Source organism: Lissotriton vulgaris, chromosome 11, assembly GCF_964263255.1.
Source record: "Lissotriton vulgaris chromosome 11, aLisVul1.2, whole genome shotgun sequence".
NCBI classification, from domain to species: domain Eukaryota; kingdom Metazoa; phylum Chordata; class Amphibia; order Caudata; family Salamandridae; genus Lissotriton; species Lissotriton vulgaris.
This window is the reverse complement of record NC_141699.1, coordinates 364,626,146-364,653,771: the sequence shown is the minus strand read 5'-3', so window position 1 is coordinate 364,653,771 and position 27,626 is coordinate 364,626,146. Positions and strand designations below refer to the sequence as shown.

At 47.5% G+C, this 27,626-nt stretch overlaps 1 protein-coding gene across 1 annotated transcript in view; it reads right to left on the bottom strand.

Moving 5' to 3' along the window:
• Positions 1–27,626, bottom strand: part of LOC147679783 (myoferlin-like) — a 1,922,797-nt gene that overhangs the window by 204,103 nt on the left and 1,691,068 nt on the right. Inside the window, exon 18 of the mRNA XM_086942477.1 lies at positions 15,966–16,079. Coding sequence (XP_086798603.1) covers positions 15,966–16,079 — 114 coding nt within the window. The remainder of the gene's footprint in view (positions 1–15,965; positions 16,080–27,626) is intronic.

Sequence of the window (27,626 nt, the reverse complement as noted above, 5' to 3'; positions counted from 1 at the left end):
CGTCGACGGTGGGCTCTTCATCGACGATGCCGTCGTCGACGGTGTGATCTTCGTCGTCGACGAGGTTTTCGTCGTCGACGACGGTTTCAGCTGGATAATAGATGGAATAGGTTTACCTGCTGACGACGATGAAGGAGTTGTCGCCGTCGATGGGGAAACCGACGACGCTGTCGTCGTCGACACAGTCGTTGTCGCTGTGGTAATTCTTTGCGCATGCCTGCTAGATGACTGTGCAGGCTTCTTAAAAGTCTGGATATCTTTGGCAGACACTGAAGATGTCGTGGATCTAGCCTCTGAAGACTTCTTTTGTGCCTTCTTAGGAGGAGTGTCTGAGGGGCCAGGGGAAGGTACCCTTGGCCTCTTTAGAGAGACTTCTGAGGTCCTTGAAACGCTACCCTCTGAAGATTCCACATTGTCTCTCTCCTTGAGCCTGTCAAGCCAGATGAGCAGGCGACCTTCTCTGTCCTTCAAATGGGGGTTGCTGAACTGTTCCTGGTAAGTAAGGAGACTGGCTGTACCAAAGGTGTACATTAACACCCTTGGGCATCCATTAAATTGGACATGTTTGCCTCACACACCCCGAGGGATGTCATGCTTCATCATCGGCGGTTGCTCCTCGTCGGGGAGGCGGTGCAATCCCCGACGGGCTCACCTCAAAGAGGGGCTCTTTGGCGGAGATCTTTTTGTCCAGCTGCCTGTTGATGAAGTGCGGGTAGGTGGGCCAGGGCAATAGTATCCTGAGTTGGACGGGTGAGGTTTAAAATATAGTAGAGGTTCCCGGAAAAGACTTTATTCTGGAGGTCCTCCTACTATCATTAAAAAGGTGTAGTTTAGCTTGTTGGGTCACGGAGAGTTACGTGCCGTGTTTCAAACTACACTAATGTGGAGGTCGGTCAACATGTTTCTCGCTTGGGGATTTCCCGCGATTCGTCAGGACCTGGTGAAATTGTGGGTGGGGGGTTAAAACAGGGACATGCTAGTGTCATGAACCTCGTGTGCTTTACCTCAGGGGAGATCCTGTGCCTGAAGTATGGAGACAAAAGGAAACGTTAGAGCAGGTATCATGTCAAATATCAACAATTGTCTACCCTAACAGCCAATCTAGCATCTCAGTGCAGTGAAGTGGAAGTGGTGTGTGTGGTGTCACACATACGAACATGCCTGTGGTGTATGAAGAGTGTGTGGTGTAGTGAACACTCTTATACCTATGTTCGTGGTGGGTGCGTTGTGATTAAAAACAGTAGTTAAAACCAGTAGTTAAAAAACGCAACTGTTATCTCAGGGAGAGAACTCGAATCAGGAGATGGCAAATCATGACGTGATTAATTACAGACTCACCTAAAGGTCTTGGACTAATAGCCACCTGAGTTATCGGCGGGTCGGTACAACAGAAGTTGCCTATAGTTCAGGCTAGGGAGAGAGAACTAAAGTTATGGAAGTTCTTGGTGTCTTTCCCTCCGTATAGGGCACCTAGGGAGTTGTATGATCTTACCTCAAGTTATCCGTGTCTGTGCTGAGTCACCTACCCATCACCGCCGAGCTTGAATAGGTAATGAACTGGCGGGGCGTGGGCTATTTATAGGTGGACTCGTCACAAGGTAACGTCAGTAAAACGCCCTCTTTGCGGGTCACGTGGTAACCAAGGTAATGCCGGCCATGATGGAGTGGTGTAATTAGTGTTTGACCTGAAGTGGGTTGAAACAGTGACAAGGGGTTGGATGATTACAGGGAATGCCAGGGAATGTCCTCATTCAGTCCTTGTCTATCTGTGGAGAGGCGGTGTACCCACCTTTGTTCTTTGCGGAACAGGGCATTTTTAGGGCAATTAGGGCTTGCCTCAAGAATCACCCACCGTATTCAGTCGGCGCTGTGTTGTTTCTCAAGATAGTGTTTGCACATCTTGGTGTGCGATTTCTTGCACCGGAAATTACTGCGGTGTTCAGTGATCCTTGTCTTGATTGTACGTGTAGTCATCCCAATGTATTTGAGACCACATGGGCAAATCAGCATATAGATGCAGTGGGTGGTGTTGCAGTTCGTGTGGCCCTGGATAACCCATTTAAAGGTGTCAGTGAGCTGTATTGTTTTCTGGGGGGTAGTGTATTTGCAAACCCCACAGTTACCGCATGGGTAGTGACCGGTAACCGGTGGCAGGTTCCATAATGTCTGTTGGGAACTTTTTTTGGTGGTCTTTGGTCTAGTGTGGATCAGTATGTCCAGGGAGATACAATCTTTCTTCAGAAAGGTCAGACTTAAGGCTTTTTTTGAAGGCAAAACCCCAGAACCATCACAAGACTCAGGATTACACAACCCTTCGACATTTACACCCCATAATGGGATGGTTCCCAATGAGGTCCTGACCTTTGAACAGGCGGTTCTGAAAGACATTGAGACTTTGGATAGACAAAAAAACTATTCTAACATCTCCCGCAAAGACATGGAGGTGCTTAAAACATTGGCAGACGACACGCTCATCACGATAAAACAGGCTGACAAAGGCGGGGCCACTGTTCTAATGAACACTAAAGACTATGAGCTCGAATGCCTAAGGCAACTCAATGATGATCGATACTATACCCCCATTCCATGTGACCCGACCCCACGCCTGCAAACAACTATCACAGGCCTGGTGGAAACTGCTGAATGTGAGCGTTGGATAAGTAAAAAGGAGGCAGAATTTTTGAACCAAAAAAATCCTAGGGTTCCCTACTTCTACACACTACCGAAAATTCATAAGGGGACAAGACCAGTCCCAGGGAGACCCATAGTTTCTGGTATCGACTCGGTATTGGAACCTCTGTCCAAATTTTGCGACCATTTTCTCCAGCCCTTAGTCAAACGCATCCCTTCTTACATTCAGGACACTGCCGATACCTTACGGCACCTCAACTCAGTCGAGAATGCAAGCCAAGTTGACCTTTTGATTACCCTAGATGTTGAAGCCCTTTATACCAACATCCCACAAAGGGCCACACTAGAGGTAATCGAGTCACGCATGAGGATGGAGGATTGGGACTCTAACACCCCGCCCTCGTTCATTATGGAATGCGCGACACTAGCACTCACCGAAAACTTCTTTGAGTTTAAGGGGCAATTCTTCCACCAGACCCAAGGAACCTCGATGGGCAGCACCTTTGCTCCGTCGGTGGCATGTCTGTATATGGCCGACTTCGAGGACAGATTCATCCACCACCAATCCAACCCATTCTTAGCCAACATCACAATGTGGAAGCGCTTCATCGACGATATCCTCATCCTATGGTCGGGTCGTCCAAACTCACATGAGGCCTTCTTCGTATGGGTTAACTCACTCAACCCATATCTTCGGTTCACCAAACACTAATTACACCACTCCATCATGGCCGGCATTACCTTGGTTACCACGTGACCCGCAAAGAGGGCGTTTTACTGACGTTACCTTGTGACGAGTCCACCTATAAATAGCCCACGCCCCGCCAGTTCATTACCTATTCGAGCTCGGCGGTGATGGGTAGGTGACTCAGCACGGACACGGATAACTTGAGGTAAGATCATACAACTCCCTAGGTGCCCTATACGGAGGGAAAGACACCAAGAACTTCCATAACTTTAGTTCTCTCTCCCTAGCCTGAACTATAGGCAACTTCTGTTGTACCGACCCGCCGATAACTCAGGTGGCTATTAGTCCAAGACCTTTAGGTGAGTCTGTAATTAATCACGTCATGATTTGCCATCTCCTGATTCGAGTTCTCTCCCTGAGATAACAGTTGCGTTTTTTAACTACTGGTTTTAACTACTGTTTTTAATCACAACGCACCCACCACGAACATAGGTATAAGAGTGTTCACTACACCACACACTCTTCATAAACCACAGGCATGTTCGTATGTGTGACACCACACACACCACTTCCACTTCACTGCACTGAGATGCTAGATTGGCTGTTACCGTAGACAATTGTTGATATTTGACATGATACCTGCTCTAACGTTTCCTTTTGTCTCCATACTTCAGGCACAGGATCTCCCCTGAGGTAAAGCACACGAGGTTCATGACACTAGCATGTCCCTGTTTTAACCCCCCACCCACAATTTCACCAGGTCCGGACGAATCGCGGGAAATCCCCAAGCGAGAAACATGTTGACCGACCTCCACATTAGTCTAGTTTGAAACACGGCACGTAACTCTCCGTGACCCAACAAGCTAAACTACACCTTTTTAATGATAGTAGGAGGACCTCCAGAATAAAGTCTTTTCCGGGAACCTCTACTATATTTTAAACCTCACCCGTCCAACTCAGGATACTATTGCCCTGGCCCACATACCCGCACTTCATCAACAGGCAGCTGGACAAAAAGATCTCCGCCAAAGAGCCCCTCTTTGAGGTGAGCCCGTCGGGGATTGCACCGCCTCCCCGACGAGGAGCAACCGCCGATGATGAAGCATGACATCCCTCGGGGTGTGTGAGGCAAACATGTCCAATTTAATGGATGCCCAAGGGTGTTAATGTACACCTTTGGTACAGCCAGTCTCCTTACTTACCAGGAACAGTTCAGCAACCCCCATTTGAAGTTTAAGTACTCTACACACGGGCACACGCTGGAACTGGACCTTCCACCTCCCCTTTGAGGTGGTAATTAGTGCCCGTTCGATCAATAGATCACACTCCCTCTTGTTTGACGACGACCTTCTCTGTCCCTCAAGGTCTTGTTGGGGAAAGACCTACATATTTTGCAGTCTTTAGGGACGTGGTCTGGATAAAGGCAATATAAGCACAGGGCATGCTTATCCTCCACATGTAGCCTTTTCTTCCCACATGAAGAGCAGGCCCTGAAAAGGGCTTTCTTCTGGGACTCAGACATTGTAGAAAGCAGTAGAAAGAAATCACTTACTGCAGAGATAAGTGGACTGAAGTAATCCTTGACGAGATGTAGAATGAAGAAACCACTTTTAAAAGTGAAGTAGTTGGTTTTGAAGAGATCCTGAGGAGAACTCAGGCTGGAGACTCCCTAGCACAACGTGCGGTAGAAAATTTGAGGGACTGAGGCTCCTGCCAGGAAGGTTCTAGAGGGAGGTCATAGCTGATTGGCTGGCTCTAAGAGTTTGGTCCTTTTTACATAAGGACAAGGATAGGCTACTAAGGTGAGGCCCTTAGGCCTATTTTCTCTATGTATGTCTATAGGACATTACTTTTCTATGTACCGGAGGCTCCCGTCTCGACGACGGGGAATGATTCAGGCATGTGAATATATGAAAGACACCCCTAATACTGGATAATTATGTATGTATACCTGTATATATGTATGTTTTTAGAAGGACTCTGTACTTGTTTGTCTAAACATACACATATATATGTATTTTTATATATTCTCCGGGGTCCAGCACGTGGGCGGGGATTATTCAGTGCTTATGACTATTGATGAATATTCTCTGGAAGAGAAGACAGATCGTGTTTTCCAAAGTCTCTCAGGGGACTCTGGGAAGAAAGAATTTTACAATGAATCAGTTACAGCACTCAAATATATACACCGTAAGCTTGTTAGATTGGAGCTGAAAATACTATGAATCAGGGCTGTCATTAAAATCAGTGGCGGGCTTGAAATACTAATAAAAATAAAAACACTTAATGACGCCGTTAGAAAATACGCAGCGGTGGGTGAGAGGAGCAACTCCGTTCACTTGCAGAACTTCACAGAATTCCAGAGTTTTTATGCAACCCCACAGATTCCGTGTAGTGCAACTCCCCCACATCTACCATAGAGTTGTATGGCATACTATAGGCAGGCCATTGCCTGGTAGGAATGTTGAGAGAATTCCATGAATTTTAAAGTTAAATCCCAAAACGAAAATGTCAGAAATCGTGCTGCCAAATACGTCAACTCTTCCTTTAAACAGACTTCGATCGCATCATTGCAGGTGCAAATGTTAAGAATGATAAAGATTGGAAGCATCCAGAACCTCCTATGAAAGGTAAGCTTAATGCGGATGCAAACCACAAAGCACAGAGGTTACAGCAGTGCTACGAAGTTCCCTTCAGTCTTCTGTGGCGATAGCTTTTTAAGGGGATCAATCTCAATTGCATCAGTTGAAGTTTCTGAAACTTTGATAATGATTTGGTTAGGTAAATGGGTAGTTGCAACTGACCATGTAAGTTAATGGTCCCCCCTGCCATGGACTATTTTAGCATGATTACCAACATCTAATTGAGTGGAGATGATTTTTGCCTATTATTGACAATAAACTTTAAAGCTGCTTAGGTGGAATGGAATGGAAGTTCCTCATAGGTTGTTGTCCTCCAGGCTTCCATCTGGTGCAGTCTTAGCCTTTAAAAATCTGGCCAGGAGCATTAATTGCTGTCTCATAAGGTTAAGTTCTAGGAGGATTTGTGCCATGCCAGTACATGAAGGAAGATTGAAAATTTGACTGCAATTATTACACTGATCCTTGTCAAGCCAGCAGGCAAGTTTGTTTGGGAAGGTAACAGTCCCATATGACAGTGTAGGCATTAGTTTACTATTAATGACGCTTGTTACAGTACTTATGTCAGGACAGGCAATTATCACCTTCCACAGGGCTGATGGGATACCCCTTTTCTGTAGTTTATAGCACAGGATAGCTCTTCTAACACCATCAAAACCGGTGGTAAAATCAACAGAGGCTGCATATAGCAGATTCCTCTTTTTGACATGGGGTCCACAATCAATGTTGTTAGAGACAAGAGGTTATCTTCATTAGTGCAGCCTTTTTGAAAGATTGTTTGTAATGCTATTTGCTTTGCAATATCATGTACCAGCTATCTTTGTAGGCCTGTAAGTGTTTGATCTAGGAGGACTGAATCGATTGCATATTTTAATATCTGAATTGGTTTGGGGAGCACAGATAGGGGGGAATGCTCTTGCTTCATTCAGTGCTAGTTTAAGAATGGTTTAGCACACATTAAACAATAAGGGGGGCAAGGATGCACCATTGCTTCAAGCTTTATGGAAGATCTTTTTAGAGGTAGCCCAATAGGAGCAGACTTTCACTTTCACTCATGTGTCAGTATAGAGGGCAATTATCACCTTCCACAGGGCTGATGGGATACCCCTTTTCTGTAGTTTATAGCACAGGATAGCTCTTCTAACACCATCAAAACCGGTGGTAAAATCAACAGAGGCTACATATAGCAGCTTCCTCTTTTTTGACATGGGGTCCACAATCAATGTTGTTGGAGACAAGAGGTTATCTTCATTAGTGCAGCCTTTTTGAAAACTGATCGAATAGTCGGGAATTTATTAACATAGCCAATTTTTCCAGCTTTTCATTGAGTTTTTGGGCAAAACATTTCTCACCCACTTCAAGAAGTCTGACTGTTCTATATTATTTTGGTAAATTGTGATCTCCCTTTTTTATGGATGAGAACTAATAATGACCCCCTCCAACTGTCTTTGTGTGCCACTCTGCTTTATTGACCTGATTGTTTTTTCAACTCTCTTTATGGTTAGGATTTTTACTTTGTCCCCAGGGCTGGTGCTGGTCACCAACCTTCAAAGCAGCACACGGTACCATGTTCTAGCTGCTTCCGTTACTTTTCTTATTTGCTGACTATTACAGTACATCAACCTTTTATAACGAGCTGCTGAATAGTGTTTGTTATTTCTTTGGCAAAATTCTAGTCCATTGCCTAAGGACAATTAAGCTCCACACATCTCCATTTGTAACAGTTTGTATTTTGTTTGTTGTTTCTTTGGCAAAATTCTAGTCCATTGTCTAAGGACAATTAATTAAGTTATGTCAACATCTGTTTTTATTTCACCCCCGAGAGGGAGTGCGCATAAAGAAAAGGTGACAGGTACACAGCGATAAGCCTACAACCCCCAAGGGGCCGGCCGCGTCAGGAAAAAAAATGCAATAACATACTGTGTCTACATGGTCTGTAATCCCATCAATCTCATACACAGCGTTCTGCTACAACCCAATCGGGCCGGCCGCGTCAAAGAATAGAGATGGCTGTTCACCACGCCTAAGTGTCACCACGCATAGTGTCGGGCCCTCCGGATCGGGCGCCAACCAGAGACCAGAACCAAGAAAAACTATCGGGCCATAGTGGTCCAACATACAACCGAGAGCCTAGAGGGAGGCAACAGAACAACAAGGATAGCGGAAAGAGAGAGAAGAGGGTAGAGAAGAGAAAGTCGGGGAAGGGGGAGAGAGAGGACCCAGAGAGGAGCAGCTGCCGAGGCACACATCACTAAGCACAGTTCGGGCTCCAGAGCCATCACATCATGTGTCAGCGTGGGGTAAAGGAGATCACAGCATCATCAACTAAACGCAGCGCCCTCAACCTAGGAGGCATGTTTCTCGCATGTTCAGTTTTGCACAGATAGGTCACCAAGGGCTGCCACACTTTCTCAAAGCGTGTAGTGCGAGACTGCAGTCTCGCGGAGAGCAACTCCATAGTGATGACATGCCAGAGTCTCCCAAACCATGCAGCAAGGGGGGGCGCCTCCGTCTTCTTCCAGTACAGGGCAATAAGTTGTCTGGCAGCACCCAGCATTTGTAACGATATAGTCCAATCATTGCGAGTCAGAGCGAGCAGATTTGCAGGTTTGATTCCCAGCAATACTGTACTAGCGGCATCAGGCAAAGGAAACCCCAGGACCCCTCTTATGTGGCTCAAGACCTCTTTCCAAAAGATAGCGATCAAGGGGCAAGTCCACCAAATTTGTAGGAAATCCCCAGGCACATGATGGCACCTCCAGCAGCCGGGAGAGGAAGAAGAAAACATTTTATGCAAGCGCTGAGGCGTGTAATACCACTGTGTCATTACTTTGTACGCGTTTTCTTGTTGTGGTATGCTGCGATACACTTTGGGGATATCTCTCCATAAACGGGTCCACGGCTCCCAGTGTTGTTTGTCATCTTTGCTGGTACGGCTGCGAAGGCGGTGTCTGAGGGTGTTGCAGTATCTGATATATCTTGGAGATCAAGCCCTTTGTGTCGGCGCAGGAGCGGGCCAGGCGCTCGAACGGAGTAAAGTCCCGAGTAGCCCCAGGGTATACCGCGTCCGTCAAGGCCCAATGGCGCAATTGGAGATATTGCATCTCAGCCTCAGGCGGAAGCTGAAATTCCTCCCCACAATGGGCAAAAGATTTAAAGGTGCCCCCATCGAAGAGATCCGTAAGAACTCTGCAGTCACCCTGTGTCCATCTACAAAAGGCTCTAGTGCGATAAGCCGGCGGAAACCACGGGTTGCCCTCAATAGGGGTATGCGGGGAGGGGAAAGTCGTGAGACCTCTACGTACCGCTATTCTATCCCATATGTCTAGTACTGTCTTTGTGGGCACCGCCAAATATGCGCTCGGGGACCGCCCCGCTTTATGAGTCCAAGCTAGGTCCCAGACGGTGCGACCAGTGACCGCTCTGTCCATATGGAGCCACCCTTTCTCACTCTCCCTGGTACCCCACTCAACCACGAACCGCAGGTGAGCAGCCCAATAATATTCCACCAGATTAGGGCATGCCAGCCCCCCACGATCTCTCGGGGCCATAAGGAGTGCTTGGGAGAAGCGGGGTCTCTTACCCCCCCATATGAAGTTAGTGCAGTCTTTTTGCAAGGCTCGGATATTTTGCAAGAGGATAGACGTGGGAAGACACTGAAATAGGTAAAGGAGTTTGGGCAGAATAGACATTTTAATTGCATTGAGTCTTCCCAACCATGAAGGGATAAGTGACTTCCATCTCCTCAGGTCATCAAGGATTGATCTGCGACAATCTTTCCAGTTAGGCGACGACCAGCCATCTAGTGCGGGGGTCAGGAGTAGGCCAAGATATCTAATGTGGCGAGCGGTCCACCGGTATGGACATAACTGCTCTAGCGGGGGGACATCAGATGGAGGGATCGTAAGGTTGAGTACCCAGGACTTACTGTGATTGATTTTTAGACCAGAGGCTCTTTCAAATGCGCAGAGCGCGGCGTGAAACACTGGTAAAGACTGTCAGGGCTCCGTGAGGGTAAGGATGAGGTCGTCTGCGTAAAGCGCCACTTTATGGACTTGTCCACCCATCGGGATGCCGTGGATGCCCGGATCGCGACGAATCATATCCGCCAGAGGCTCTATCGCTAGGGCAAACAGTAAGGGCGAGAGAGGGCAGCCCTGTCTAGTCCCTCTCCCGATGTGGATCGGGTCCGTTAACCGCCCATTCACTCGGATCCTAGTCTTTGGCGTAGCGTAGGGCGCCATGATTCTGGCGACCATCTTCGGACCAAGCCCCAGTTTGCAAAGGACCGCTCGGAGGAATGACCAGTCCACCCGATCAAACGCTTTCTCAGCGTCTAACGAGAGGAGGCAGGCCGGGATCTGCCAGTGGTGGACCTTCCCAACCAAGTGCGCAATTTTCCGTACGTTATCAGCCCCTTGGCGGCCACGGATAAAGCCCACCTGGTCCGGGTCGACGAGGTCAGGCATATGGGGGTCCAGCCGCTTAGCCAGCACCTTGGTATAAATTTTAAAGTCGGTATTTAGTAGCGATATCGGGCGGTACGACGAGCAAAGTGTGGGGTCTTTCCCAGGCTTCGGAATTAAGGCTATTTCCGCCATTCCCATGTCTGGAGAAGGGCCCTGACCATCGTCAAAAGAGGTGAAGAGCCGAAGGAGGTAGGGACTCAGCTGAGACTGGAACAGGCGATAGAAGGATAGTGGTAGGCCGTCGGGACCCGGCGTCTTCCCTAGGCTGAGCTCGTTAAGAGCCGAGGCTATCTCATCTTGCGTTATCGACTCCTCCAGAAGCTCCGCCGTGTAGGGGTGCAACGTCGTCCCACTGTACTGCTCCAAGACTTCTTCCGTCAGGGCAGGGGTCGGCGGGTCCGCAGTGTAAAGTGAAGTATAATAATCCCGAAACGCCCGAAGTTTGTCCCCAGCCGCCGTCGCTCTAGACCCATTAGGGAGCACCACATTCGCTATATGGGACTTGGCCGCCTTGACCCTCAGCCTTCTCGCTAAGAGTTTTCCAACCTTATCCCCTCTATCAAAGTGCAACTGTTTCAGAGCCAGAAGGGAGCCCTCAGCCCTATTCGTACGCAGCAGTCGCAGCTGGCCCCGAAGATTCGCCAGGTGGCGTCTCGTCTTTAGGGTAGAGCCCTCCTGATCTTGCACCTCCGCTACCTTCAGGTCCCTCACCAAGCCGTCTTCCACCGCCCTCCCCTCTCGCGCCCTAGCGATCACAAGGGATGTAATGTGACCCCGTATCGCGGCCTTAAAGACGTCCCAGACCACCGAAAAAGGCGTCTCGGGCAGGTCATTGGTCTCAAAGTAGGAGGTAATGGCTGTGCGAATGTCCTCAACAGTTGCCGCGTCTCGAAGGGTGTGTGGTGGTAGATACCATTTCCGCTCCCGGGGGGGGGGGGGCGCGGGGGGGTCTAGGGCAGTCCCGCGGATCCCGAAGGAGCAGTTCCACATGCGCATGTTCCGAGATAGATATATCCGACATCTCCACTTCCACCACATCCCTGAGAAGGTCATGGGATAGGAACATACAATCGATGCGAGAATAAGAGCGGTGGGCGCTCGAATAAAAGGAGTACTCTCGCTTGTCCGGGGAAAAATACCGCAACGCGTCAAACAATCCTAGGTCGCCAATCTGTTTGCGAAGCGCCAGGGACATCGCCCCAGCCCCATTAAAGGAGCCCTCACTCCGGTCGATCGTTGGACACCATACCATATTAAAATCGCCCCCAAGAATTAGCGAGCGGCTACCCTGAGGTATCTGATCGCGCAAGAGGTCTCGGAGGAAACGATCCTGCGCCAGATTGGGGGCATACACATTGCACAGTGTCAGTCGGCGAGGTCCCACCTCAACAGTCACCCGAAGGAGCAGTTCCACATGCGCATGTTCCGAGATAGATATATCCGACTTCTCCACTTCCACCACATCCCTGAGAAGGTCATGGGATAGGAACATACAATCGATGCGAGAATAAGAGCGGTGGGCGCTCGAATAAAAGGAGTACTCTCGCTTGTCCGGGGAAAAATACCGCAACGCGTCAAACAATCCTAGGTCGCCAATCTGTTTGCGAAGCGCCAGGGACATCCCCCAGCCCCATTAAAGGAGCCCTCACTCCGGTCGATCGTTGGACACCATACCATATTAAAATCGCCCCCAAGAATTAGCGAGGGGCTACCCTGAGGTATCTGATCGCGCAAGAGGTCTCGGAGGAAACGATCCTGCGCCAGATTGGGGGCATACACATTGCACAGTGTCAGTCGGCGAGGTCCCACCTCAACAGTCACCTTAAAAAAACGGCCATCACCACTTCGGAAGAGCCTATCCTCCCCCCGCCTGATGCCAGCTTTGCACTGAATCGCCACCCCTGCTGTCTTCGTATCCGCCGCCGCCCAGTACTGAAGGGGGTATCTAGGGTGGGCCATGCGCCCAATGTCATCCTGATTGAAGGTGGGTCTCCTGCATGAAAACAATGTCCGGGTTATGTCTCAGAAGGTAGTGCCAGATCTGCTTGCGCTTATTGGGCGAGTTAAGGCCCTTAACATTAAGGGACAGGATCTTTAGGGGGCCATTCACACTACTAGCCATGGCAGGGACCATCAGAGATCGCTATCAGAACCAACCTCACCAATCTACACATCATCCATACACACCAGGCAAGGATCCCCCCCTCCACTCCCCACCCGCCACCCCTCGCACCCTTCCAGGTCCCGCACAGAAGAAAAGCGAGGCAAGAAGAAAGAAAGAAAGAAAGGAAAAGAGAAGGAGCAAGTAACAGAAAACAAAAACCAGGCAGCCGGACCGGCTGAAAGTATGAACCATATAAGTGCGGCCAACAGGGCCAGAGTTCTCTGTCCCCAGGATAGAGCATCCTACACCCGTAGGTTCGAACGCTCTTCGGGATGTCACTCCCCAGGGGGCAGTTCAAAGGGGACATGACTATCAGAACGCACCAGGAGGTATGGAGCCCCCACCGCCCCAGGCCCAGTATGTAGGAATCAGGAGCCCGTCAGACCCCCCCCCCCCCCCACCACTCAACCCCTTGTCCGCAGAGGGAGACATGAGAACAGTACCTCAGGAGGAATGCAGCCAGTGTAGCGCCATCGTCAAGGCGTAGGAGGGCGCGCCCTGGGAGAGTGCCCCTCTGGATCAGCCACGGCCTCTTCAAGAGCTCTAATGTGGGCAATAACGTCCTGTTTAGCCTGGCTGTGCGTGGGTTCCTCAACAGGCAGGGCGCGCTGCCTCCTCGGCACCTTGGTCCAGTCAGGTCCAGTCGGCGTTCTCTTACGGGACGAAGGTCGAGAAGGGCTCCCCGGGGGAGAAGACGAGATGTGGAGAAGCCGCGCCGCCTCATTGTAGGATCTCAGAGCTTTGCGCCTACCCTCCCACTGGAAAATAAGCGCGAAGGGGTGGCCCCACTGGTAGGGAATGTTCATGCTCCGCAGCTTCTCTATCACTGGGCGGAATGCACGTCTGCGCTTCAACGTATTAGGCGCCAAATCCTGGAAGATTTGGATCTTGTGGCCCTTGTATTGGAGGTCAGGCTTGTCCCGTGCGCACTTCCAGATCTCCTCCTTCTCTACAAAAAAGTGCACCCTGGTGAGGATGTCCGGTAAGAGGCCCGACCGCCCCGCAGGGGCTGCCACTCGATGCGCCCGGTCTAGAGTGGGGGGTGATACGTCCTCGTCTCCTCGGACCTCATGGAGAAGCTGTGCCACGTAGTCCATTACGTCCTTCCCCTCTTCACCGAGTGGCACACCACGAATACGGAGGTTGTTGCGCCGACCTCTGTTTTCCAAATCTTCCTGCTTGACCTGGAGCTCAATGTTTTGTTCCTGAAGGGCTAGCAGGCGCTGCCACAGATGTTCCTGGTCTTCCGTGCGCTTGTCCAAGGTCCTCTCCAGGCCATCAACGCGGTCTCCTAACTCCGTGACCTCCCTCTTAAGTTCAGTAACGCAGGAGTGCACCTCAGATCTCAAGGAGCCTATCTCTGTCTTAAGGTCAGTCATAAAGGCGGCCAGGAACGCCTGGGTGACCGGTGGGGAGTCCGCCGCCCCTCGGGATGGGCCCTCCCCGGCCACCGGCGCCCCCGCCTTATCCCACATGGCCACCACAGTATTATCCTTAGGGGCCGTCGCTGGATCGGCCCTGGCGCCTCTATTAGTGCGCGTCATCGTCTCACGCGGGCAGAGGGATCCTCTGTAGTCCAATGTCCGCCGCTCCTCCGCAAGCCCACAGCACCAGGCAGCAAGTAAAGGCAGAACCAGGGGGGGGAGAGGCCCTCAGGGGCAACGCACAAGCGTGGATTATAGAGAGCTGGCCTGCACCCCGGGCACCCGAGGGCCCAGAGTCCAAATCCCTCGGCACTCGCAGCAGCCGGCCAACAGCGGGCCCCCACACCCCTCCCAAAGCAGGCTAGATGGCCCGGAACCCACTGAGCAAAGGTACCTTGCGACAGTCCGATCAGTTGCAGGGCGTCCCCTCCATTCCAGTCTCGCAGCCAGTGCGTGTGTCAGGGGACACTGCCGTAGGATCACCACCTGCCGTCTGTGCACCGCCTCAACAGGGCAGTGGACGCCTCGCACCACCAGGGCACCGTGCTCTGCTTCCTCCCTCTCGCCGTGGTCGTCGCCGAGAGACACTCGCCAAGATCAGGTCTGCTCGGATGCCAGCAGGGGGCCACAAACGGGGGACAGCGCCAGGTCGTAGTCGGGGTGGTCCGCCCTCCGCCGCTCTTCACCGCCGTGGCACTGCACACCCAACACCCAGGCTGACAAACTGGCGGGCGCCGTCAGCTCCGACTAGTGCCCCCGGGGTACCGCATTCATTGAAGTGCTGTCAGGCCCCCAGTTATTGCGTTGCCCCCGCTCACCAATGCACAGCAGAACGGAGCGCCCGGAGCGCAGCCCCCGGCCCGGACAGCAAGCAACAGACCTCCGCCTCCGGATCGCAGGATGGCGGGCTCCTACCCCGCTGGGCACTCGGTCGGCCGGGAAAGCGCAGCCAAGATTCCTCCCCCTCACGCTGGTCCACGGGCACTCGTTCCAGGTAGTCCCACCTCACTGCAGGGGTCAGGGGGGTTAGGCAGACGTCCTTCGGTGCCCACCGCACCTCTCCGGCAGCCGGCAGCGAGCCGCCTCAGCAGAGCACCAAGATGGCAGAATGGCGGGCTCCGTCCGCGCCGAGCCGGCCGTCCGCACTAGGCGTCTCACAGGGCACCGCCGCTTCAACACAGCCCGTGGACACTCGATTACAGCCGGTCAGCATTCAGGGGCACAGAGGGGAAAGGCCAGGTACCCCAACATCCGCAGTAATAGCATATGATGAGGCCAGCGGCAGGGGGAGCTCCACAAGAGCACGTCCGCTCACATCGCCGCTCAAGCCACGCCCCCACAATTAATTAAGTTAATATTAGCAAGAATAACCACAAAAAATATTATGCACCGGTCATATCGCAGCAACGTAATGCTGGACAGTACAATACAATGCAAAGTGGAAATATGACAAAGTTCAAGTGAAAGCAAAACTAACAGTAAGTTTAGGAATAATTATGATGATCATCAGGCAAAAATGATGTTTTTAACCTATTTCAATATATGAATGTATTTTAGTTTGGGTCTCCTACTTCTGTCTTTTCTTACAGTTAAAAACATCTCAAATGGGCTTTTCTAAGCCTAACGCTGAAAACAACCATCCTTATAGAATAATGGACATTAATTCTCTCACAGTGCTATACCATCAGCCTTCTAGTGTACTGCATGTCTTCCTTTTCAGTGGGATATACCTTAACATTTCAATGTATTGCATTTTTAGTCAGTAAAGAACTGTCTTTCACAGTACTTACTGAACCACCACATTAGAGGGATGTTGTGACTCCACACTTCACAATCACGTTTGTGTGTTACTTACTGTACCACTCTAGAGCTGTTACTCTATCAGGTGAGCTCCCAAGTACTCTATCTTCAACCGCTATACTGCACCTATACTCTCTCAATGTGCTGTACCTCTACTATTTCAAGACGCTCAGTAGGCCAGTCAATGACTATTGGTTTTAGGCTCTCTTCCATTCGAGTTTCCAACTCAACCAATACCCGACCACGATACGCAACTCCTTCTCCCTGAAAGAAAGCAGAAAAGGTGAGAAAGTGTTATTTAGTGTTTTTATTTTTAACGATATCCTGTAAAATTTTGGAGGAATTATTCACATGCTGGCTCCTACATTCACACTGGATCAAGCACATGTTTAATAAAACATCATTTCCATGACAAGAAAAGAAGGTGGCTGTCGCAAGAATAAATTGAGGTGAACTTACAGAGCTATAAGTGATGTCAGACTGGATCCAGAACATTTTGAGCAGTAACATTGCGTGCCAGAAGTTGGCATTATTCGGCTCTGTTTTCGAAGTGACGTTACAGTACCAATATATGTGCCACCCCGGTGCACTGACATCAGTTTCTTTCAGGAAGTTTCTCCACGCAATTGGCTCCAAAAAATGCAGAGCCACTCAAAAAACAATTTTACTGTTTTGACCAGTGTACTGTATCAAAGGGGAGTTTTTGTGTAAAGAGTCCAGTTTGCAGAGCAAGGATGATGGAAGGGTCGGTGAGGTATATGCGGTTAGAGAATCTACCAGAAAAAGCGCTACTGAAGTTAAGTAACTTGTTCTTCTGATAGAGACTGATAACTACAGATTCCGCACGTTAGAATAAATACCCAAGCTGTTTCTCCCTGGAGGTGGGTCTGCGAACTGTCTTTGACAAACAGTCCTAGAGGACAGATAGGGTGAAATGCCCATCATGCCAGACCTGACTGTCCAAAAGTAATACTTCACAAACATATGGAGGGATGTCTATGTGACAGATTGGCAGATGTCCAGGATAGGTACTCCACTTGCTAACACAGTAGTGACTGCCTTGGCCCTGATGGAGTGACCACGCAAGCCCCTAGGGGTTTTCTTCTTTGCCAGCTTGTAGCAGATTTTTATGCAAAGTACTATCCATCTGGAGATGGTTCGTTTCTGCACAGCATTGCCTTTTTTGCTCCGGTGAACCCAATGAAGAGCTGATCGTCCACACCATGATCTTTGGTGCAATCAATATAGAAAGACAGAGCTCTTTTAGGTTACAAAAGATGGTGTCTCTCCTCCTTCTTGGAAAGATGAAACCAACCGTAGAAGGCAGACAGAGTGCTGCTATGGGAAATATATAAGGGGTGGCAACCTTCAATTGGGAAGAGGCACACATCCAAAGGACCAATTTTTGAGGCAAGAAATTGGAGTTTGAAGGGTGAACAGACATAGCCTGAAACTCACCGACCCTCTTGGTTGATGTACTAGCCACCTGGAAAATAATTTTGATGGTCAAGAGCCGCATAGAGCAGCTATGCATTGGCTCAAAGGAGTATACATGAGGTAAGTAGGGACCTAATTAAGGTCCCATTGGGGCATCATAAAAGGAGTAGGCAGAAACAACTGCTGCTGACCTTTTAAAAACTGAACAAGAATTAGGATAGAGAACTGTCTCACTCTGGGTAAGTTGTGATTTAAAAAGTTCCTGACCAGTGATTAGGTGCTAGGTGAGTACCTCCTTTTGAGTCTTGGAGGTGGTTATATGAACAGTTGTAGCGTCATGTCAGTCGGGAATGACGTCCTCACATGCACACTGAAAGAATTTCCTTTGTAACTTTGTATTTTTGAAAATAAAGTTTTATTGAAGCATTTGATTCAATTTTAATCCCATTTTTTTCATGATATTCATATTCATCAAAGTTTTTTAACACATGGCCCAATGCATTTCGGGCAATCTGCCCTTCCTCAGGGGCATAGGTAAAACTGTAGAAGAAAATAAACTCGACTGTAATATATTCGTATATGTAAACACAATTTTAAAGTTAGAGGAACAAGTGTCTTTTTTAGAAACCTTATATCCCTTTCAATCATAATATGCACTCGATATTATCAGATCAGCAAATGATAAACAATAAACAAAGCATGGTGATTACCCATAATGTCACGTAAACTCAATTGTATGCACATTTATCGTTGGTATTATTCACGGTGTAATCATTACTTCAGTTCTTGTCAATTTAATGAAGAAAACCGGTATCACAAAAGTACTGTATATTTCTGCTCCGTTTTTTAAGAAGCTGCTATTCCTCGTTTTGTCTATAAACAACCAACCGATTTTAATACGTAAAAAGATGCGGTACAAAGATTTCGATCGTACCTGTATTATTTCGACCGCCTGATATAGGTCGGCATGCGGGTCAAAAACGTATACGCAATGTCCCCAGGGTTCACGGACCGCGTACTAGAAAGAGAGGAACCCGGGTATAATTCAATATACTTGTTAAACTAACAAACGGTTAACTAGAGAAATCACGTCCAGGTTAAACTTCTGGCAAAGTGGTACCACACACCTAATTCGAACGGTTTCTTTCACGCTGAACCACAGCAGGAAACGGAGATAAAAGTTTTTTTGCGGGAGCCGAGTATAAACACTCTAACCCCGGAAGTGTTACGAAAAAGGTAGAAACGGAAAAAATACTAGCGGCCGAGTTTGACGCTCGGAGTTGCGAGTAATGTAAACAAACCGTGTGCTTTGTCGATCGGTTTACACTCGATAAAGAGGTGCAAAAAATGGGTGCAAAAATTTGAAATTGGGAGATAAACCGCTAATCACATATTGAAAGGGTTGTAAAAAAGTTATAAAAGTATCATATGTCAGAATACTCATAGTCAATCCATGGTCACATCAACAAAAAATTCATGGTCAATTCTACATTATATCATCAATCATATTGTGTTACATAAATAAATTGAATGAAAAGCACGCCTGTTATTCAATGGTTTCACCACTAAAAAGTCACTTGATCAACCATTAAATAGTGATTAAATAGTCTGTTTCATAATGGTGTTCTCATAGTTTATAGAAAGCAGTTTAGATCAATACGATCATTGAGACCTTTTGGTTGTGCAGTATTAAGATGGGTGATCCAAAAGACTTCTCTACGTAGTAAGTGTTGGGTATTGTCTCTTCCCGGTAGAATAGGTACAGTTTCTAAGATAAGGAATCGTACTTGGCCTGGAGAATGATTGTAGTTATTGAAGTGGGATGCCAGTGGAGATTTAACATTCTTAGTACGAATGTTACTCTTGTGCTCAATGATGCGAGTCTTTATTTTTCGCTCGGTTTTCCCAACATATGATAAGCCACACGGGCATTTAATCAGGTAAATCACATTCCGACTGTCACAGGTGGCAGTGACGGTTAATTTGATGGTGACACCTTGGCTTGGATGTTTGATTTCATTCCCTTTTATTATAGCATTACAGTTTCCACAATTGTGGCAAGGTAGAGTGCCTTTATGTTTTCCAGTGTGGGTTTGCATTTTTCGGTTCAACATTTCTTTAATATTTAAAGATCTTTGAAATGCAAATCTTGGGGTGAGTTGAAAAATGTTATTAAAGTCTTCTTCCAACGTTAATAGTGACCAATTTCTCAATATGATTCTCTTGATTTTCAAGCTTTCTGTTGAGTATTTGGAAACAAATACCATCCTTTCTTCCTTGGATTCTTTTGGTTGACACTGTAATAGTGAACATCTGTCAATTTTCATCATTTTAGACTTGGCTTCTTCTAAGATTCCCATTGGGTACCCTCGCTCCTGAAATTTCTCAATGCAAGTTTGAGTGCTTGTTTTTCAATGACTCTTCTGTAGAGGAGATCCTCTTCATTCTTAATAGTTGTGAATACGGTAGGTGTCTTTTTAGAGAGTGTTGATGAAAACTCGAGAAGTGTAACAGATTATTTCTATCTGTACTCTTGGTAAAGACACTAGTCTCTAATTTCTTTTGTTTTTTTCTGAACTAGCACATCCAAGAATGATAGTTGGTCTGTTTGAATGTTGTGTGTAAATTTGATCCGGTCATTCACCTGATTTAAATTTTCCATGGCATGTTCCAGCTCCATCTGTGTTCCCTTCCACAAAATAAATATATCATCGATATATCTCTTGTAGGTTATTAGGTTTTTGGACCATTGGTCGTTACTGAGAATGTTATCAAGTTCAAATCGATACAGGAACAGGTTCGCGTAGGCAGGTGCGGCACAATTGCCCATAGAAGTACCTGAGCTTTGTATGTAATTTGAATCTTTCCGTGCGAAGTAGCTGTGATATAACGTGAAGTTCAAAAGTTCCATTATAAAGACCTTCAACCCTTCTTCCATGTCGGACAACATGAGAAATGAAGCTGTGGCGTCTAATCCCAAGTTGTGGGGAATTGAAGTATATAATGATTGTACATCAATGGTGTAAAGTAGCATGTCACTAGTAAATTGCGTTTCTTGTTCCTCGATGATGGTTAAAAAGTGGGTGGTGTCCTTGATGTACGTACTCATTGATTGTACTAATGGTTGTAAGTGCCTGTCAATGTATTTGCCAATGGATTCATGGATGGAGTTAACTGTAGATACAATGGGTCTGCAAGGCGGATGAGTGGGATGCTTGTGCACTTTTGGTATCATGTAGATGTATGGTACTGAAGGGTTTGATTTGATGAGGTACTGTTTCTCTTTTTGTCCAATTGTGCCCAATTCAATTGTTTTGCTTATAAGAGTTGAAAGTATCTCCATGAATTCTTTAGTGGGGTCTCTCTCTATTTTGTAGTAGGTGTTTGAATCATTGATGTGTTCTGTTATTCTGTAGTTGTAGAAGTCAGCATCCAAAATGACAAGGGCTCCTCCCTTATTTGCTTGACGTATGATAATCTCTGGGTTATCTGCTAGTTTTTTGAGAATATTCCGTTCTTTGTTGGAAAGATTGGTGACTTTTGATTTGGGTTGTTTGTAAATGTTCTCTATTTCCTTGCTTTATGACTTTCTCAAATGCGTCCAGAACCTTGTGGCTTACTGGGGGTATGAACTTGCTTTTGTTTCTAAGTCCTTTCAAAGTATCTTTGGGCGATTCTTCTGCTACTGGAATGATGTTTTTGAAAAAATTTCGCAATCGTAGTCCTCTCATAAATTTATGGACACATACTTGTGTGTCTAAAAGTTTGGAGTGGAAAGTAGACACAAATGTGGTTCCTTTTTGTAAAACTTTATTTTCTGAGCGTGATATTTGTAATTTGGAAAGATTAATAACTAGAGTTTTTGACTCCTGGTGTTTTTCGCGATCGAGTCTTCTGTTGTTTGACCTCTTACCCCTCCTGGTTCGTCGGATGATATCTGACGTCTCCCTAAAAAAATATTCTCAGTATTTTTTGTGCCACTGGATGTGGTTGGTTGTTCTTGTGTTGTTTTTGTTGTGGTAGTTGTGGGTTTGAACCTTGGTGGTTGTCTCCTATATTGTGAGTCATCAGAAGATGATGTTTCATCCGATGGTTTGTTAGAGGTGGATGTTTGTTACCTTCTCATTGCATATATATCAGCCCAACTGTAAACTTCTCCAAACTTGTAGTCAAGTGTATCGCGTTTGAATTTTCAGAGTTTTCTATCGTTTATATCCTTTGTATATGATTCCAGTTGTTTTGTAATGTCCTCTAGCATTTCTCCCATTTCCTTGGTTGTAAGCATGTTACTGAGGTCCTGTTTTAATTGTTGTGTTTCTTAGGTTAAATCCTCAATTAGTTTAGCCAACTCTTCCACAATTAAAAGTATAAGGTCGAGAGAACATTTGTTTAATATTGCCTGCCATCTTTCAGTGAATTTTGAATTGTTTTTGCATAATGTAAATTTGAGCGAGATACGTAACCCTCGGGGAATTCTCTGAACTTTGTGGTAACGTATGAGTGTACTTGCGTGCAGTTTTTGGTTGACTATTTTCTTCGACATATAAAGTAGTTGTTTAATGTTGCTTTGTTTAGATCCTGTGGCTGGTAACAAGGTTTCACTTTCCTCTATTAGAGAATATATTCGTTGTGTATCCTCCTCTGTAAATCTAAGAGTGTCTGCTCTTTCGTCAGTTATCTTGATTATGTCTTCAAATTGCATTTTGGTTAATTGGTGGTGCGTAGTTCACTTGACTCAGAAAAACACAATGAACAAGAATTAGGATAGAGAACTGTCGCACTCTGGGTAAGTTGTGGTTTAAAAAGTTCCTGACCAGTGATTAGGTGCTAGGTGAGTACCTCCTTCTGAGTCTTGGAGGTGGTTATATGAACAGTTGTAGCGTCATTTCAGTCGGGAATGACGTCCTCACATGCACACTGAAAGAATTTCCTTTGTAACTTTGTATTTTTCAAAATAAAGTTTTATTGAAGCATTTGATTAAATGTTAATCCCATTTTTTCATGATATTCGTATTCATCAAAGTTTTTTAACACATGGCCCAATGCATTTCGGTTTTCTTCATTAAATTGACAAGAACTGAAGTAATGATTACACCGTGAATAATACCAACGATAAATGTGCATACAATTGAGTTTACGTGACATTATGGGTAATCACCATGCTTTGTTTATTTTTTATCATTTGCTGATCTGATAATATCGAGTGCATATTATGATTGAAAGGGATATAAGGTTTCTAAAAAAGACACTTGTTCCTCTAACTTTAACATTGTGTTTACATTTACGAATATATTACAGTCGTGATTTTTTTCTTCTACAGTTTTACCTATGCCCCTGAGGAAGGGCAGATTGCCCGAAATGCATTGGGCCATGTGTTAAAAAACTTTGATGAATACGAATATCATGAAAAAAATGGGATTAAAATTGAATAAAATGCTTCAATAAAACTTTATTTTGAAAAATACAAAGTTACAAAGGAAATTCTTTCAGTGTGCATGTGAGGACGTCATTCCCGACTGAAATGACGCTACAACTGTTCTTTTAAAAACTGAGCCATGACAGGTATTTTAAACAGAGCGGGTTGATGAGGCAGCAACAAGAAAGTCAAAATGGTTGATAAACAACCTTAAAAAGTGCCCAGAGCAAGGCCATGCTTGGATAAAAGAAAGAACAAACAGAACTTCTGCAAGAGGTACAGAAAAGGTGTTCCTGTGGCACGAGGAACACCAAGCCACAAACGTACCCTAACAGCAGGTGTAAACAGTTTCAGTGGAAGGGCACCTGGCTCCCAAGATGAGGTCAAAAACTTCGGGAGCAAGATAAAAAAACTTCAACTGTAGCCACTCAATCTCCATGCATGAAGGGGGAGCGTGCGCAGGTTCGAGTGGATGACTCTGCATAGTTGTCTGTGACAGAAGATCCTTCCGGAGAGGCAACCAGACTGGCAGACAAATGGTCATGCTCAGAAGGTCTGGTTACCATACTCTCTGACCCCACCCATCCCTGTTTGCTGCGATGCCACATGGCGGTGGCGTTGTCTGTGAACACCTGATGCAGACTTTCCTTGATAGATTGAAGAAAAGCTTTCAATGCCAAGCTATGAGCTCTCAACTCCAACAAGCTGATGTGGAGCTGAGATTCCGCCGGAGACCAGAGTCCTTTAATAATCCTCTTCTCCCTGATGGTTGCCCCAACCCAGGAGTCATGTATCTGTCACCACAGTGAGCTCTGGTTGGGGGAGGGACAGCAGGCTGCCGCTGGCCCAATCCTGGTTCATCAGCCACCTCTGCTGTTCCCTAGACCAGGTCTGAAAGATTTCCTGACGCTGTGTCCACTGGGGCTACAGGTCCCACTGCAGGGCCCGCACATGCCTTAGGGCTTGTTGTACCAGCAGGATGAAGGAGGCTTTGAGACGCAGCAGCTTCAGTCAGTCTTACCGAAATCCAGGAAAGAGGCCCAATCATATCCTGAATACCTCGGACTCACCGCTCTGGAGGATAGGCGCGGAACTGAACTGTGTCCCAAAAAAAAAAAAAGTTCCCCTTTTTCTGCGCCATCGACGCTAACGGTTTTTTGGGACTCTCCGCAGTTACTTTGTAATTTATAGTATTCTTGTCTATTCTTCTTGTTTCCTTTCTAAAATGTCGGGAAGAAAGTCCGGTTACAAGCCCTGTAGGGAGTGCGGGAAGCAAATGTCTATCACTGACCCGCATCAGGACTGTGTTTGGTGCTTGTCTTCCGATCACGATGTTCGAAGAATGTGTGTGCTGTAGGAAGATGAATCCGAAGGCATTGAAGGAAAGGGAGGCGAAATTGTTTATGGCCAAGATGAAGAAAAAAGAAAAGAAGGCGAGTAAAAGAAAATCAAGATCAAGATCGAGGTCGAGGTCTTGATCCGAATCCAGGTAGGGTTCGAAGTCGGCTTTGGGGCATTCGAAGTCGAAGAGGCATAAGAAGAAGAAGCATTCTTCGAGGCGCCACTCTGATAAAGAATCGGCGCCGAAGTCATCTTCTCCTCGGCGTTGCAGAGATGACGTCGATCCTCTGCCTTCGAATCCGGCTTCACCAGTGAAGGTTGTGACTTCTGAAGTCGAGGTCTCTGGATCTCCGACGCCGGCTCCCTCGGATTCGGTTAACTCTCCGAATCTTGATTAGGTTGAGCCAGAGCATGAGGATCAGGAGCAGCCTGAGGAGGTTCCTTTATCGGCGCCGGCTGGCCCGACTCCAGGAGCACCGGCTTCAGGTACACCGCTGTGTAATTATCCTCCATTCCCGGCTCCAGGTCAGGACCCATCACATTACCTTAACGCAATGTATGGTGTCTTTGCGAGGGCTATGTACCCATCCGGTGCACCTGCGGGTCCCATGGGTCCTTTTGCATTTAATTTGGATGTTCCCCAAACTTATGCCCAGGCTCCGTTCATGCCCTTTATGCCAGCGACACCGTCCTGGAACTTTCCGGCGCCGAGAGCCCCGACGCCGTATCGAGAATCTCCGACGCCATATCGAGATTCTCTGGCGCCGTCTGGTCGTCCTCGTTTGGAGTCTGTGGCACCATCGGATCCGCGTTCGATGCCGGTCCCGAGGCCGACGGAGTCGGTCGCGGAGCCATCAATTCCAGCCCCCAGGATCCGCTCCAGGAGGGAAGCCCAGAGGGCTGTAGAGGAGGAACGCTTTCGGCAAGAGATGGAGGAAAGTGAACTTCCTGAATCTGAGGCCTATTTTGCGGAATTAAAGGACGCAAGTGGCCTTGATGTCTCACCTGAGTGGGATTTTTCTCCTGGCCCGGATGCTCCCTCTAAGGAGGCAGCTCCCTATCAAATGGTGGTGAGAAAAGCTTCGGAGTTGTTGGACATTACTCTGCCTACCACGGAGTTTAAATCCAATCTTCTGACTGAAGTGTTGCATTCTCCCTCATCTGTGTCTGAAACTCTATTACCATTTAATGAGGCAATTTTGGAGCCAGTGTTGGAGGTTTGGAAGAAGCCTTTATCTGCTCCTGCGGTCTCCAGGACTGTGGCACGGCGGTATAGGGTGGCACCTGAAGATCCAGAGTTTCTGTCGGCTCATTCTTCGCCTGAGAGCCTAGTAGTTCAGGCTGCTTGTTCAAAGAAGTCTTCAGGGGCTTTTCCTCAGGTTTCGGCTGACAGAGATTCAAAAACCATTGAGCAGTCTGCCAAAAAGGTATTCTCATCTGCAAGCATGGCGTTAAAATCTACAAATGTTACTTGCTTGATGGGAAGATATATCCATGTCTTGATGGATTCTTCTAAGCAGTTGCTGCCAAAACTGTCTGATGAAGATAAGAAAAATTTTCAAGAGGTTTTGGGTGACACCCAGGCTGCTGCTCGTCAAGTCACCCAGAGCGGTCTAGATACGGCTGACTCAGTGGCAAGGATTATGGGCTCTGCAGTAGCTACGAGAAGGGGGGCTTGGTTGAAGTCTTCAGACTTTTCTTCTGATGTGCAGACTACTCTATTGGACTTACCATTCGATGGAACAGGACTCTTTGGTAAGAAGGCAGATGCAACTCTTGAGAGATTCAAAGATTGCAAGGCCACATCAAGATCACTTGGCTTGCAGACTCAATCTAGAGGATCTTTCAGAAGGTATAGAGGATTTGGAAATTCGTCCTTTCGTCCGCAAGGACAGCCTCGACAGCAGCAACAGCAACAGCAACAACAAAATACGCTGTACAAGTCCTATAGGGGAAAAAACAGAGGTCGTCAACCCTCCTCCTCCTCTTCTTCTACCTCGCCCTCTATCACCGCAGCAAAGCAGCCCTAGATTCCCCACTCTCAAACATATTGGTCCTTTGGGGGGTCGGCTTACCCATTTTCTGCGGGATTGGGAATTGGTCACTACAGATCAATTGGTTCTCAATCTTGTGGCAAATGGGTATGCTCTTCCCTTTCGGGAATTTCCTCCAAATTACCCTCCTTGCCAAGGGGCTTGCTCAGAAGAACATCTCCTACAGGAGGAAGTTCTGACCTTGTTAAAGAAAGGAGCGATGGAGGTGGTTCCAGAGCAGGAAAGGGGTCAGGGATGCTACTCCCGGTATTTCCTGATTCCCAAGAAGGATGGCAGGTTGCGTCCAATCCTGGATCTCAGGATCTTGAATCTTTATCAGAAACAAGAAAAGTTCAAGATGTTCTTCAAGCGCTGTTGGAAGAGGACTGGATGGTGTCGCTTGACTTGCAGGACGCAAATTTTCATATTCCGATCCTGGAGTCGCATAGGAAGTATCTCAGTTTCACGGTGGGTTCGCAGCACTACCAGTTTGTGGTCCTTCCGTTTGGAATTACTACTGCACCTCAAATCTTTACCAAGGTGATGGCAGTGGTGGCAGCACATCTCAGAATGTCGGGGATTCCGGTATTCCCCTATCTGGATGACTGGCTGATCAAAGCAGAGTCTCCAGAGAAGGTGCTACATCATCTGCAAGAGACAACTCAGCTGTTGTACAGATTAGGTTTTTCGATAAATGTACCCAAGTCTCACCTGGTGCCCTCCCAGCGCAATCTGTTCATAGGTGCAGTACTGGACACAACTGTATGTCGTGCATGCCCTCCTCCTCCTCAAAGGATTCACGACATACAGAAAATGATTCCCTTATTTTACAATGGAGCGGTTGTTCCAGTCCTGAAGGTCCTTCGCCTGCTTGGTCTGTTTGCTTCCTGTATTCTCCTGGTCAACCATGCACGCTGGCACATGAGGGCATTCCAGTGGTGCCTCCGCAGGCAGTGGTATTAGCACAACGGGGATCTCAGGGAGTCGGTGAGGATCTCCAGAGAAACTGCCACGGATCTGTCTTGTTGGAGCGTGGAGGGCGATCTGTCTCAAGGAAATCCCTTTCATCTGTCTCAATCGGTTGCCACGGTGATAACGGATGCATCCACTCTAGGGTGGGGTGCCCATCTGAGGGATCTGGAGATCAAGGGTCTTTGGTCTCCGGAGGAAAGGTTGCTTCACATCAACCTTCTGGAGTTAAGAGCGATTCGTTTGGCACTCAAGGCCTTCCTCCCTTCCCTTCGCGGTCTGTCAGTTCAGGTCCTGACGGACAACACGACCGCGATGTGGTATATCAACAAGCAGGGAGGAGTGGGGTCGCATCTTCTCTGCAGAGAAGCTCTGCGTCTCTGGTCCTGGGTTCAGGACCACCAGATTTGTCTGATGGCAAATCATCTAGCCGGAGTTCTGAACGTTCGTGCAGACAGTCTCAGTCGGCAGTTCTCAGCCGACCACGAGTGGAGGCTTCATCCGGAGGTGGTTCGTCACGTCTTTCGGATGTGGGGAACTCCTCGTGTGGACCTGTTCGCCACTCATGAGAACGCCCACTGCCTGTCGTTCTGCAGCCTTCAGGATCCGATACAG